A 15,000-nucleotide genomic window follows, 5' to 3' on the forward strand; every position below is an offset into this window, starting at 1 on the left:
TGCTAACTAACTGTAGTAACTGACATGTTAACTAACTGTAGTTACTGACATGCTAACTAACTGTAGTAACTGACATGTTAACTAACTGTAGTTACTGACATGCTAACTAACTGTAGTAACTGACATGTTAACTAACTGTAGTTACTGACATGCTAACTAACTGTAGTAACTGACATGTTAACTAACTGTAGTAACTGACATGCTAACTAACTGTAGTAACTGATATGCTAACTAACTGTAGTAACTGACATGTTAACTAACTGTAGTTACTGACATGTTAACTAACTGTAGTAACTGATATGCTAACTAACTGTAGTAACTGATATGCTAACTAACTGTTTGTAGTAACTGATATGCTAACTAACTGTAGTAACTGACATGCTAACTAACCGTTTGTAGTTACTGACATGCTAACTAACTGTAGTAACTGATATGCTAACTAACTGTAGTAACTGATATGCTAACTAACTGTAGTAACTGACATGCTAACTAACCGTTTGTAGTTACTGACATGCTAACTAACTGTAGTAACTGATATGCTAACTAACTGTAGTAACTGACATGCTAACTAACTGTAGTTACTGACATGCTAACTAACCGTTTGTAGTTACTGACATGCTAACTAACTGTAGTAACTGATATGCTAACTAACTGTAGTAACTGACATGTTAACTAACTGTAGTTACTGACATGCTAACTAACTGTAGTAACTGATATGCTAACTAACTGTAGTAACTGACATGTTAACTAACTGTAGTTACTGATATGCTAACTAACCGTTTGTAGTTACTGACATGCTAACTAACCGTTTGTAGTTACTGACATGCTAACTAACCGTTTGTAGTTACTGACATGCTAACTAACTGTAGTAACTGACATGCTAACTAACTGTAGTAACTGATATGCTAACTAACTGTAGTTACTGACATGCTAACTAACTGTAGTTACTGACATGCTAACTAACTGTAGTAACTGATATGCTAACTAACTGTAGTAACTGACATGCTAACTAACTGTTTGTAGTTACTGACATGCTAACTAACTGTAGTTACTGACATGCTAACAGTTCCTCCGTCACTCGTCAGGCTTCGTATATTATACAACATTCAGAAGAAGAATATTGAAAAAAATGTGTAGGAAAGTACAATTGGTAAATGTTGCACCATCAAACACTTCTACACCTGACACACACACACACACACACACACACACACACACACACACACACACACACACGAGTGAATCTTCCGTTTTGTTTCTGATGCTGAAAACAATTCAATATTATACTCAGGTTTCAGGAAAGTTGTTCAGGTGTAACTGTTTTACAACTGGTTATGGTTGTCAGCGTGAGGTGTGTCGTTGGCACGGCAACAGCCTCCTTCTGCCAAGATTAAAACAAACGGTGAAGCAATTCACTGGAATCAGATCAGTGCAGAGATTAAAGACAGATACGAGATTTATTGTTTCATGATAACGTGTGTGTGTGTGTGTGTGTGTGTGTGTGTGTGTGTGTTCATTCATGTGTTCAGCATGTATGAACCTGACTGTGTGTTGTCGTTGGTATTTCCCAGAGGCCTGTTGGAACAGAGCCTTCGATATGTGAGGTATGGAGGGAAACAACAAGAACATACTTTCCTTCACACACACACACACACACACACACACACACACACACACACACACACACACACACAGATATAGTATATGGTTTAACCTCCACTTTGTATTATGTTGGTAGAGCAGGTAAACGACCACATTTCAGTTTGTTTCCATCAGTGTCTGAACTGGACGTTTCACTCAGCTGTTGCCAGTGTTGAAATTATGGGATGTCGAGGCTAAGCTGCAAATCAGGAGTGAAGAAGTTCGACACAGTAACTCGAACTTGTTAAACTATAATTATTACACAATATAATAATGTATATTATATATTACAATATAAAGTGTTTAGAACTATTATTAACTATAATTATTATTATATACATAATATATACTCATACTACCACCACACTATTATCATATTATTATACAATTTCAGTTTTATAATATCATACTAGCATATTCAGCAGATCAGTTTCCTGCTGTGATAATGAAGTTAAACAAACACATGTCCACATACTTTTTACCACATAGTGAGTTCTGTGTTAAAGACAGACACACATTGTTTCTGTTGATGTGTTTATCTCAGCAGACTGTGTGTGACCTTTGACCTTTACATGTCTAAGGAAGGAGAGGCTGCAGCCGAGGGTCGTAAATCATTGATCGGTGATTGATTGATCCATTGTGACAGGTTTAACATGGGTGGAGCCTGGTTTGTGATCATTTAAATTCCAGCTGTGAAACATGTGTCAGATGAATTTAAAGATGTGATAACCATCTTGTGGAAGCTTGTTTTAGCACCATGTAAATCATTTCTTCTTCCAGTGAAACACTGTTCATGTGTAAAACACTAGTGTAAGTCCAGCTGCACGTCTGCTTCCTGCTAACACCAGAACCTGCTCTCCTTAGAGCTCACATAAAGACACTGTGCTTTACTGCCCCCTGCAGACCGTCTGTAGAAGGCACACGTCCTGTTTATTATCACTTCAGATCAACTGAACCCTGATCGATGTAACAACAACATTTATGTGGTTTTATTCATTGTTTTGTTGCGGCCTGTAATTTTGTCTTAATCTCAGACTAGAGGAATGAAAACACCAGTGATGTCACAGGAAAAGTAATCAAGCACTTCTTTAATTTCATATTTTAAAAGGTATTAAAAACAGGAATTGTAAAAAGATTTTACAAATTAATGAATTAATGAATCAATAAATACTTATAAAAAGAATTGATTAATGAACGAATAATCCATCAATAAATACTTCGGATTTTAAAATGGATTTACAAAAACAGCATAAAACTCTCATTAAATAAACCAGTTATAAATACATTAATTAATTATTTCTGTTATTTATTCTATTCTATTTTTATGCTGCTTTTTGTAAATGCATTTTTAAATCTGAAGTATTTATTGATGGATTATTCGTTCATTAATCAATTCTTTTTACAATTCCTGTTTTTAATGCCTATTAAAATATGAAATTGAGGAATTGCTTTATAGCTTTTCTTGTGACGTCCCTGGTCCTCCACACATTTGACCTTTTGTCTTTTTAATCAATCACAGGAATGATTGGTGGCCTAATATTGGCTTTATCAGCTGCTGCCCCCTGCTGGTCAAACAGTCCTCCTTTAAAAACACACACCATGATGTTTTTCAGATATTTATCAAACATTTTCAGAATCTCAGTTTTCTTGCATTGAACAAAAGAATTATTTAATGAAGTTTGGTTTCACTGACACAGCTGCTGGTTTTATAGGAGGTTGATGTGAGAGCGTAACTGGTGAGGATGATGACTTCATGACTGAAGAGTTTTTAAGGTTGTTCTCATTCCTTCACTGAAACAGATCTTTAGGCCTTTTATCATTTTAAAATGAAAAATGTGGCAAACAGGTTTATTTATCAGCTTTATTATCAGTTTAAAATTCACATATCAGATATGATATTTAAGACAGAGACCGACAGCACAATGAGGGAAGCAGATAATCATATTTGAACCTACATGACCAGATATATATAACGTGAACATTTCCAACAAAAGTAAATCTCCTGACCTGTGTAATATAAACTGGAATATCAGTCAAACAGAAGGATATAAACCACCTATACAACCAGGAACATTTTAACCCTCTTAGGCCCACGATTCCACTCTTTTATTTTTTAATACCCTTGTGTTTTTCCAAATAAAATTGTTTTTTTTTAAAGGTTTCACCAAGTACTGCACATATTCAGAATCTGCACAACCTCAGCTAATAATAAATGTAACTTCTGTACAGTATAATAGAGGTTAATAGCCCAGAAAAGAAACAAACAAACAACTAAAGACAACGTGATATTTGGAAGTGTATATAGCTCCTAGGCCTAAACCATATAAGTTGTCAACATATGTAGACACCTCAGAAATACTTTGAATGAAACCTGAATATTTGTAAAACATTTTATCTTCAAATACAACATTGATTCCTAAAATTTAAAGTAAAACTGAATATAACCAGCTCTCAGCACGATAATGTTCTACTGTATTTACTGTCTGTTTATTCAAAAGAAGGTGTTTGGGGATTAATCTGCTTCTCCTTGTTGTTGCTTGTGTGTGTGTGTGTGTGTGTGTGTGTGTGTGTGTGTGTGTGTGTGCAGGTGTTTTTAAGGCCTTTTAAGGCAGTTTTAAAGCATGATGTCAGTTAGCCAATCAGAGATGCATGATGTCATCAACGCTATCAGGCTCGGTGCTTGTGACCCCGATGCCTGTGGTCAACCAACGCTGGACGAGAGGAGAGGCAGCTGCAAGGGAAGACGGAGAGCCGATTAAACCAAAACCCAAACTGTATGTACTGATTGGTTTTGTTGTTGTTGTTATTGTTGTTTGTCCTCACCTGCAGCCTCTTGTTGATGTTGTTGTCTTTGAGCTTGTGTTTGTCTATCCTGACTTCTCTCCCTTCCTGCCGCTGATATCGACAGCGCTGCCATCTTACAAACACTGATTCGCTGCTTGTTGCCTCCAGTTCCGCTGCCGGTGCTCCTGATTGGCCGGTCGCTGCTGCTGATGACCCTCCCCCCCATGCTATTGGTTCTTCCTGACCCAGAGGAGCTGCTGATCCTTCCTCCAGCTCGGCCACTGATTTTGTCGCTGCTACCTGGGCCACTGAGTTTAGACCCACTCCCAGCACTGCTAATGCGATTCCCACCCGCTGTTGAGGTATTCAGCCATCCACCGCTGCCCCCGCTGAGATTCATCCTCCCCCCTGGGCTTGGGGCTCTTTGGCTGCTTGTTGTCCTCCCTCCAACTGTTCGTCCTATGCTCCCTGCACTGCTCCTCCGTCCGCTAGCTGAGCTGTAAACAGGTTTCCATTCACCACTACCAGTGCTAGTCGGTCTTCCAGAGCTGCTAATCCGGCTGCCAGGTGAGCTACTGAGTTTGCCACCGCTACCTGAGCTACTTAACTTCCCACCACTTCCTACACTGTTACTGCGCCTAACAACACTACTTGAGCTGAGCCTGCCGCCACTCCCGGCACTACTAAGTCTTGGCCCACTACTTGTGTAGCTACTTGGTGGACTGATCACTAGGCCATCATTAGCGCTGGCTCTGTCTTTGCTACCAACACTACTCAAACGTCCACTACTCCCACCATAAACTCTCCACTCCCCACTCCCTCCACTGCCAAACCTTCCTCCTTGAGCAACTGGTGGGCTTGTGGCTAGATGTGTGACCACTGACGGGCTATCTTTGCTCTCTGCATTGGGTAAGCTGACAGCTATACTGCTCATATGTCCAGTATTCCCACCATAAAATTTCCACTCCCCACTTCCTCTGCTGCCAAACCGCCCAGCCCCTGGTTGACTTTTTGCAGGGAGCATAGCCACTGAGTGGCTTTCTTCACTCCTTGTGCTGGGTAAGCTAACACGGTTATCCACACTGCTCTTATGTTCAAGACTGCCTCCATAAACCACCCGCTCTCCGCTCCCTCTGCTGCCGAATCTTCCTGTTTCTGGTGGGCTTGTCACAGAGTCTGTGGCCACTGATGGGCTATCTTTGTTCCCTTCACTGGGTAAGGTAGTGCCAGCATCTACACTACTTTTACGTCTAAGACTACCTCCATAAATTGTCCACTCTCCACTCCCTCTACTACCAAACCTCCCTGTTTTTGCTTGGCTTGTCACGGGGTCTGTGGCCACTGACGAGCTTTCTTCACTCCCTGTGCTGGATAAGCTCAGTCTTCTATGTCCAAAGCTGCTGCCATAAACCATCCAATCTCCACTGCCATGCCTAAATCTTCCCTGTACTCCTGCTGTAGCAGCTTCAGCAGTAGTGCTGACTGTACCTGATGAATTCGGAGCTGTGCCACTAAAACTAGCTGCAACATCACTAGCCATACCACTGTTGCTAGCAACCATACCTCCTGAATTACTAGCCACAGTGCTACCTGTACTTGCAGTCCCTTTTTGGTCTTCTGAGCCAGCTGGACTGACATTTGAACTCTGAATATCCTTGTTATCTGCAATGCTGCTCATATCTTTGCACATGTCTCTGGGACTTCTTGCATCTCTTACACTTTTCTGATACAGGCCTCCAAAACCAAGCTGCTCTTCTTTATCTGCTATGATACTACTATGAAACTCCAACCTTCCAGTACTGTTGCTCAGCTGAAGGTCACTACCAGTACTAGCAAGAGTATCTGTACTTCCTTCTTTACCTTTAAATGATCCACAAGACAAACTCTCCCCATCTTTCATTGAGATGGTGACTGTTCTATTTCTGTCCTCGTCTAGCAAAGCTTGCTCTCCACTGAATGACAAGGACTGGCCTTCCTCTTTTGTTGAAAGGATGTATTTCTCGACTGGTCTTATGTGTGTATTTGCCTCAGTTAGACTCAGGCATGAGTCCTCGTCATCTTCTTCGTCATTTGGACTCAGGCACCCCTTAGTCTCGGCTGGACTCAAACATGTGTCTGACTCATTTGGGCTGAGATACATTTCTGGGTCGTTTGGACTCAGAAGTGAATCAGGACTTTTAATGTGGTCTTCGATATCAACTGGGCAAAATACATGGCCTGACATGCTCATTAACACCTCTGTCTCGACTGGACTTAGACATACTTCTGGACTCAAGCATGCAACTGTATTTGTTGGACTCAGGAATACATCTGTTATTGTTGGACTTAGAAGCTCTTCAGGGTCAGATGAGCTCAAAGCCACACCAGAATCTGTTAGACTTGCAGATATTTTTGACTCTGTGGTACTCAACAATGCTTCTTGAATTTCTAGATTCAGTGACTCAGTAGGAGCCACCTTTACCTCATTGGTATCGGTATTAGTATCATGGAAACTGTTGACTACCTTCTCCTTATTCATTTCTAACTCTATTGTCTTCAAAATATCTGTACTTGCAGTTTTACTCTCAAGGTTGTTGTTGCTGACTGGGCTACTTAATGAAGCAGTTGCAATGGTGGACCCTGTATCTGCATCCTCCTTGACTTTGTCTTGTTTGTTGTTCGACGTATTGGACAATGCCGAATTCTCGACAGGCAAAGCACCTTCTTCTATTATTTCTTTGTCTTCCTTCTTTACTTGCCCTTGTACATCCTTGTCATTCATCAGCGTGACTTCACTGGAGACCTCCTCCTGAACCCCCTTGAGGGCAACTTCATCACTATCCCTGTCATTTTCGGATGTAGTCTCCAACATTAAAGGCATAACCTGTACAGAATCTGGTTTCTTAGCTTGGATGTAGTCATCTGTTTGAGGTAAGATCATTGTTTCTTCTGTTTTCTTGCTGGGATCAGATGCAGCTGTCTGCTTTATTTCTGTTTCTGCAACAGGAATGGTTTTGGTGATCTCTGTTTGAATATGTGTACCTGTTTTATTAACCTGTGAACTTGCTTCTTTGGTAGATTGATTGGAAGTAAATGTCTCTGGTTTAGTTTGAACACCAGCTCTCATGGTGGATTGTATATCAGGAACCATTGTGATTCCTGTTGTTGCCGGATTTATCTCCACTTTAGAAATCTTGACAACAGCTCCTTTGTCTGAATCTTGGCTAATCTGACCCACATTGATGGATTTCCTAGTGGCTATTTCAGGAACAGCTCCTGTTCTCAGGTTTTCAGGGTTGTAGAATGTATTGGCCAGATTTGAAGTGTTGATCGATGTCAGTGGTGAGTTCTTTGCATCTTTACTGTGGACCCTGATTGACTGGTTTGTGATCACTGTTTCTGAAAGCGGGGTACCTACAGGCATTTGTCTGACAGTCCAGGTGTCTGTCATCTGAAGATTTCCTCCCTGAACACTGACTACTCTGCTTGGCATGACTTTTCCAGAGGTGGTGGGGCTTGTTGAAGCATATGATGACATGATGGTAGATTTGGAGTTTAAGTGAAGACTTGAGACTCTGTCGCGAAATATAAAGACAAGAAGGAAGGTGAGAACAGAGTGGAAACTATTGTTCAAACCACAAAAGCATGAAACAAATCTGGGTAATGATTCAATTTATGGGTCCTTTTATAATTTCATAGGAAGTTTTCTAGAAAGGAAAGGAAAGTGTCAGACACTGAAAAGGTCTTCGTACCCCTCTCGACCCAGTCCATCCAGCAGCCTCTTGTAGTCTAGTATCTCAGTCTCCAGCTTGTTCTTGATATCCAGCAGGACGTGATGGTCTGCAGCCTGTTGAGCTGCAGCCTGTAGCGCTGAGTCCAAGTCTCCGCACAGACTGTCTGCTCTCTGCTGCAGGACCACCAGCTGCAGGACGAAGGACTCAGCCTGCTCCTGACCAGAGTCCTCCAACAGGATGTTCTACACAGGCAGAAAGATATATGATGCTGCATGTTAATGTTGTATGGAGGATAGTCTGTCTGTCACAGCTTTATTGAGAACTTTAAAACATCAAGATCTGTATTTAAGAAGTAGATTTGCACCGGTACTCCAGCTTCCTCCCAAAGTCCAAATAACACTTGCTGGTTAAGGTTAAATGACGACTCTAAATTGCCCGTACATGTGAGCATTAACGATTATGTGTCTCCATATGTCAACCCTGTGATAGACTGGCGATCTGTTCGGGGTTCACCCCGCCCCCACCCAAAGTCAGCTGGGATTGGCTACAGCAGGATAAGCGCTGTGGATAATGAATGAATGGTGGATATAACTGCACAATAATGAGTCTTCTGTGTGAACAGTCGCTGTGAGCAGGGTTTGAACCTGCGCGGGGAAACCCCATTGGATTTCGAGTCCAACGCCTTAACCACTCGGCCATCACAGCCCACACCCTGTAATTTAGTCAAGATAATATCACATTGAATTATGAACTCCCCTTTCACATAAACATTTTCAAAAATTTAATCTGAGTTGCTGAGTAAATGTCTGACTTATGTTTTTAAATCCAGAATCTGTAGAAGTAGTTTATCCTTACTTTGGCACCATCTGGTGGTAGAATCAAGGAATGGCCGAATAGAAGGATGTAGCAGCATTAATTTAGAGGTCTGTAGAAATATAAGAGGGGGGGAAGTAAAGGACACTAAGATCACTTGTACGCTGCGAGCAGGGTTCGAACCTGCGCGGGGAAACCCCATTCGATTTCAAGTCCAATGCCTTAACCACTCGGCCATCACAGCTCTCTCCATGTAGATTAGAAAATGATTGGTGCTCGACTTTAGACCTGGACTGGGCCATCAAATTTATATCTTTATATATTTTTAAGTTTTAAACCAATCATAACCAGTAGTGAACATTGTTGGTCACTCAGGTCCTTCAGTGTATAAATTACATTAAAACAGACAATATCAGCGAAAGTAGGAGTTCAAGTCCTAAATAAATCCTACGTGAGTTGGTGAGAATGACTGTAATATTCCTTCATTTTTGATCCAATCCAATGGTAAATAGGAATGCATGCACCTGTTGAACATACACAGCATTGGTTTATGAATAATTAACGGCCTGTTGAGTAATCGGCATGGAAGATCGGCTCCCCTGGGACATCTAAACATCAGCTGAACGCTGTGAGCAGGGTTCGAACCTGCGCGGGGAAACCCCATTGGATTTCAAGTCCAACGCCTTAACCACTCGGCCATCACAGCTCCATCCATGGGCTGTGGAAAATGATTGGTCCTGGACTTTAGACCTGGACCGGACCATCAAAGAGCTCCCAGCAAAAAAAAACTATTATTATCAATTCTTTAATTTATTTGTTTTAAACCAATCATTAACAGTAGTGAACATTAATGGCCCCTCGCCTATCAGGTCTTTTTCTTAAAATAGACAATAACAGCTTTTCAAGAAATAAAATCCAAGGAGTTCAAGTCTGGACTGAATGAATCCAACGTTAAATATTTGGTGCCATCTAGTGGTAAATAGCCACTTGGAATGACAAACATTGGTTTGCAGATATTTAAATGCCTGTTCAGAATCCTGGATGAAACCAAAGGATGAAGATGTGACGCTGCGAGCAGGGTTCGAACCTGCGCGGGGAAACCCCATTGGATTTCAAGTCCAACGCCTTAACCACTCGGCCATCACAGCTGCTCCTGCTCCTGCTACATCAGGTCAGCAAAATCAAACCAGCAACTACAGTTTGGGGAATAATAATCATGGTTAATATACTACAGTGTCAGACGGAAAGAAGCAACCATACCAACACTGACATCTTTCCATGAGCTAATGCTCTGCCTCTTACTAAAAAGACTCTTAGGACTCTCAGCTGTTTTTCATTTGAATGTGAAATAATTCATGAAAAACTTCAATCTTGCAGCCAAAAACAGATCATTTGTTCTTTGGCTCAGTACCTAACGTACCACATAACTAAATCTCAGTGAATCGATACCAAGGATCATACAGCAGCTGTTTTTCATGCATTTAAAGTTTATTTATTTCAGTTTTGGACATTTTTATTTTATTTATTTATTAGTGGATATTGTAGGATTACTTAGGGTTGTAGAAGAACCAAGTACCAGATCCCCAGCATGCACTGGGTCCTCATAAAGCCTGAGTTTAATCTGCAATTGGTTTATGAAATGTTTAAAAGATGAAGATGCATCACAGACTTCAAGGAGACGTCTTCAAATGTCTCGTTTAGTCCAATCAACACCTGAAGATATTCACACATCCTGATGTTTGAGAAGCTGAAACCTGAGAAATTGTACATTTTTCTTTCACTGTTTTTTTTTCTTTCACGTTTTTGCTTTAAAAAAAAAAATCTGAATATGTGCCAATAATTTTTGTGTTTAACGAATGTTTGTGTTTGTTGTAAAGTGTGTTGTTCATTCAGGACAGTAATAATAAAGTTGAAGTGCAGCAGTAGTTGTATCTAACCAAGGTCTGCAGCTGTGTCAGCTCTTCCTCCAGACCGGCTGCTGTTCTCCTCAGCTCCACCAGCTCGGCCTGGACGACTCCTGCAGGGTCAAAGGTCACCTCCGGAGAACCCAACACAGACACCTGAACACAACACACCTAATGAAATGCTGTTTTACTTTGTAAAAATCCACTTCTATAATTTCCTCTCTTTCCTTTATTTCAAAATAAGAGCGTGCTGATGTTCTTCTACCTGGGAGTTGAACCAGCGCTCGTTCTGGTTCTTGTCGAGCACCATCACGCTTGCCTGTCTCAGGTCGTCCAGCTGCTGGATCAGGTCTGATGATTCAGCTCTCTGCATCTCTACAGTGACGGCCCCTGAGACCTGGGCCAGGAGACCCTGCCGATCCTGTACAGGTAGACAGGAAACATGACGTAGCTACAGGTGCTTTGAGTAATCCAGGTGAGTGGTTTTATTGTTTTACCTGTTGGTGTTGTCTCTGCAGCTCCATCAGTTGTCCTGTTTGATCCCTCAGCAGACTCTGCAGCTCCGGCAGTTTGTGGACACTTAGCTCCTCCTCCAGCAGCCTCAGGTTGCTGAGCTCCGCCTCCAGGCGGCCACGATGCTCACGCTCCTTTTCACACCTGTTCACACAGCAGGGGGTGATGGGATATGTCTGCACATGCTCTGTAAGAATGTTGCTCTGTGTGTTAAAGCTGTTTGTGGATCTACCTGGTGTTGAAGTCAAAGATGGTGAGCTCTGCACCGAGCAGCAGCAGCTTCACCTGAGCCTGGGCCGAGAGACAGTCATTGATCTGTGAGTGAGAGAGAGAGAGAGAGAGAGAGAGAGACTTTTATATTGTTTAATTTTGTTGTATTTATTTAATCATTCACATTTTGTTTACTGTATCAGAAGTCTCTGTGGTCTCTGGTGTCAGTGAGCTCACCTGGTCCTGCAGCAGGGACACTGTCCTCAGGTGTCCGTCCAGCTCTCTCAGGTCTCTGGGACACTTTCTGTCCAGCTCCTCCTGGATCTGACGCTCCAGCCTCTGATTGGCTGCTTCAAGACACTGAACCTGCATCCACCAATCAAAGGAGACGGGCATTACATATGATTGCTTAATGTCTAGGCCTCTTAATGCCAGTGAGGGGAAACTTTAATGCTTAAAGCATCTTAAAATTAAACAGTGTCAAGTTGTAAATCCCTCGTTGTTGTTTTCTTTTTGTATTTTTATTTATTACAATTAGTACCACATAATTTCTTTACAGGAAATTACCAAGGAATTTCCCAAAAAATATAAGTCCATTATTATTTGTTAATTTAAAGGAGGTATTTTTGAGTTTTGCTATTGCTACATAGCTAACGTTAGCATTAGCAGCAGTTTACTTCCAGTGTAGAAGAAATGAAATTTCTTAACACAACAAATGCTGAAGCTTTCAGCAGAACTGGTAAGTAAATAGCTGTTGATGCTAATGTAAGCTATATAGCAATAGCAAAAGTTAATAGGTCCTTTAAAGTGTTGACATAAGAATAGTGAACTTAAAGTACGACTAAGAAATACTGGAATCAGCCAAGAACAACTGTAAAACTGTAACTGTAGATTATATATCTCCTCACAGGTACTGAATCAGATCAAATGCAGATGACATGTCGTCAGTGTCTCTAACCCTCTCCACTGGGAAAACTGCTGTTTTTATGTCCTCTTGCTCTTTAAACAATAATTACATATCATGTGTTGCAGGATCATCACAGAATAAAAAGGAGATTAGAAAATTAACCCTGTACTTGATTCAGTAGATACAACTCCACTGAGAAATCTGCATCAGTAAATAATCTCTGTCTCAGTCTAATCTTTGATTCATAAAACCAACATTTTGCTCAGTCAAGGCAAAACTTTATGGAGAAATCTGATAACTAATATTTCAGTCTCTTTTTTGTGCTGCTGCTGGATTCATAGGAGAGTAAGAAGGTTTTCACGTTGTCTTGCATCAAAGGATTAAAAACACAAGTACAAGTACAAACAGGAAGTGGAATCCTAAAACACTTCTCAGTCCATACAAAACTCCATTGGAACAAGTGCTACTTTTATGTCCTCTTGCTCTTTTCACAATAATTAATCATCATTCTAAAATCTCATTTTGATTTTGGAATCATGTAACAAACACTGTGCTATAACTCATGCACGTCCTACCTGCTGCAGGTACGACGCCAGCCTCCCGTTCAGCTGCTGCAGGGTGACTTTCTCTCTGGACAAACAGAAGCTCCTGCTGCCGTCTGCAGCTGCATGAGCTGCAGCAGCTGTGCTGTAATGCACCGACACCCCGGGTCCATGATGAAAACGGTAACCCAGAGCCACCTGGGAAGCTCTGCCTGAACGAAGAACTTGCCACGGAGTCATCTCATCCTCTACAGTTTGACTTTCTTCAAACAATAAAATACAAATTCAGCTTTTTCTGTCTTATTCTGCTGCTGCATGTCTTAATCCCTTCATTCAACTCCCTGCTGTGGAGCTGAAGCCTTCAGATGTCCCAGAGGGAGCTTCCATCATAGGTGTGTCAGGACTTGATGGAGCTCATGTTTAATCTGCATTAACCTTTAAATCATGATTTCCAGAGCAAGTTTCGACAGGACGGCCCTGCCCTGTAGAGAGATTTAGTGTAGAGTTCACAGAGCACATTAAAATCAGGTTTTCACTTGTTCTGCATTCTGGATCACTGAGTTCTGTGACCTGAGGCCAAGTGACAAGGGTTCAGTTAGAAAAGCTGACGATCAGTTGGAAAATAAAAGCTTTTGTGTGACTTAATGCCCATGAATGTCAGAGGTGAGTTTAGTAGCATAAGTAAAGTACATCCAGGACATAGTGATGCATGGATGGATTACTGTACGGGCTGAGAGGTCAGGGGCCCCGGGGGCCACAGCCTGTTAACGAAGTGACTGTCAAGATTTCTTGTTTGACAGCAACTGAACTCAGTTAAAAGACACAAAGTGAAGATTATGTTGTTGTAGATTTGTAGCCTGTTTGAGCCTCGTTCAGTCTGGGGTCTTGTCAAAGTGGGGCCCGTTCATACAGAAATCCATACACACATATATATACATATATAGAATCACCTTTGAACTTATGATGTATTTGTTCCTGCAAAAGAAAGAAAAACAAAAAAACAAAACAAAACAAAACAAACAAAACAAACAAAAAACATATCAAGTCATTTTAGTCATATAAAATATTAACTAATTGCTGTGAAGTCTTGAGTTTTGGCTAAAAAGTGCTTTGTGAGGTCACACTGACCTTGACCTTTGACCTTTGACCACCAAAGTCTAATCAGTTCATCCTGGAGTCCAGGTGAAGATGTGTACCGAATGTGAAGGGATTTCTTTGAGGAGTTCTGGAGATATCACATTCACAAGGCCAAAACCATGTTTTGTGAGGTCACCGAGACCTTGACCTTTGACCTTTGACCACCAAAGTCTAATCAATTCATCATTGAGTCCTAGTGAAGGTTTGTGACAAATTTGAAGAAGTTCCATCAAGGTTTGCTGAGATATAGATCGATAGATAGATAGATAGATAGATAGATAGATAGATAGATAGATAGATAGATCAATCGATAGATATCAGATAGATAGATAGATAGATAGATAGATAGATAGATAGATAGATAGATAGATAGATAGATAGATAGATAGATCAATCGATAGATAGATAGATAGATAGATAGATCAATCGATAGATATCAGATAGATAGATAGACAGATAGATGATAGATAATTAGATAGATAGATAGATAGATAGATAGATAGATAGATAGATAGATAGATAGATAGATATAGATAGATATAGATAGATAGATCAATCGATAGATAGATAGATAGATAGATAGATAGATAGATAGATAGATATCAGATAGATATCAGATAGATAGATAGATAGATAGATAGATAGATAGATAGATAGATAGATAGATAGATAGATAGATAGATATCAGATAGATAGATAAATAGATAGATATCAGATAGATAGATAGATAGATAGATAGATAGATAGATAGATAGATATCAGATAGATATCAGATAGATAGATAGATATCAGATAGATAGATAGATAGATAGATAGATAAATAGATAGATAGATCG

At 40.7% G+C, this 15,000-nt stretch overlaps 1 protein-coding gene and 4 non-coding genes across 6 annotated transcripts; all 5 read right to left on the minus strand.

Annotated features, from left to right (window-relative positions):
* Positions 1 to 3,488: 3,488 nt before the first annotated feature.
* LOC111649195 (uncharacterized) lies at positions 3,489 to 13,422 on the minus strand. Of its 2 annotated transcripts, XM_023398949.2 has the most exons (9): positions 13,061 to 13,422; positions 11,816 to 11,944; positions 11,601 to 11,683; positions 11,353 to 11,512; positions 11,121 to 11,276; positions 10,889 to 11,011; positions 8,157 to 8,380; positions 4,465 to 7,979; positions 3,489 to 4,372 (listed from the first exon to the last, which is right to left on the minus strand). In XM_023398949.2, exons 1-9 carry the CDS (start codon positions 13,265 to 13,267, stop codon positions 4,281 to 4,283), a joined length of 4,689 nt encoding a protein of 1,562 aa, XP_023254717.1. In that variant the 5' UTR covers positions 13,268 to 13,422; the 3' UTR covers positions 3,489 to 4,280. The 2 variants fall into 2 exon arrangements, with proteins under 2 accessions (XP_023254717.1, XP_087028015.1); XM_087171889.1 differs by lacking the exon at positions 13,061 to 13,422 and having other exon boundaries at positions 11,816 to 11,950.
* Positions 8,762 to 8,843, minus strand: trnas-cga (transfer RNA serine (anticodon CGA)). Its single transcript has one exon. It is a non-coding gene; the product is annotated as a tRNA-Ser (tRNA).
* On the minus strand, positions 9,114 to 9,195 carry trnas-uga (transfer RNA serine (anticodon UGA)). The gene has a single exon. It is a non-coding gene; the product is annotated as a tRNA-Ser (tRNA).
* Positions 9,576 to 9,657, minus strand: trnas-uga (transfer RNA serine (anticodon UGA)). The gene has a single exon. It is a non-coding gene; the product is annotated as a tRNA-Ser (tRNA).
* trnas-uga (transfer RNA serine (anticodon UGA)) lies at positions 10,018 to 10,099 on the minus strand. Its single transcript has one exon. It is a non-coding gene; the product is annotated as a tRNA-Ser (tRNA).
* Positions 13,423 to 15,000: the final 1,578 nt, after the last annotated feature.

Source organism: Seriola lalandi, unplaced genomic scaffold (genome assembly GCF_002814215.2).
Source record: "Seriola lalandi dorsalis isolate HSWRI2012SDOR001 ecotype SW California unplaced genomic scaffold, Sedor1 jcf7180002050161, whole genome shotgun sequence".
NCBI classification, from domain to species: Eukaryota; Metazoa; Chordata; class Actinopteri; order Carangiformes; family Carangidae; genus Seriola; species Seriola lalandi.

What these genes read in the sequence shown, in the direction of transcription:
- LOC111649195 (XM_023398949.2), bottom strand. Translation starts at nt 13,267, where the DNA reads ATGACTCCGTGGCAAGTTCTTCGTTCAGGCAGAGCTTCCCAGGTGGCT. An exon ending in TGGCGTCGTACCTGCAGCAG is followed by an intron (nt 11,945 to 13,060) that starts GTAGGACGTGCA and finishes TGGTGGATGCAG; the next exon opens with GTTCAGTGTCTTGAAGCAGC. An exon ending in TGCAGAGACAACACCAACAG is followed by an intron (nt 11,277 to 11,352) that starts GTAAAACAATAA and finishes CTACCTGTACAG; the next exon opens with GATCGGCAGGGTCTCCTGGC.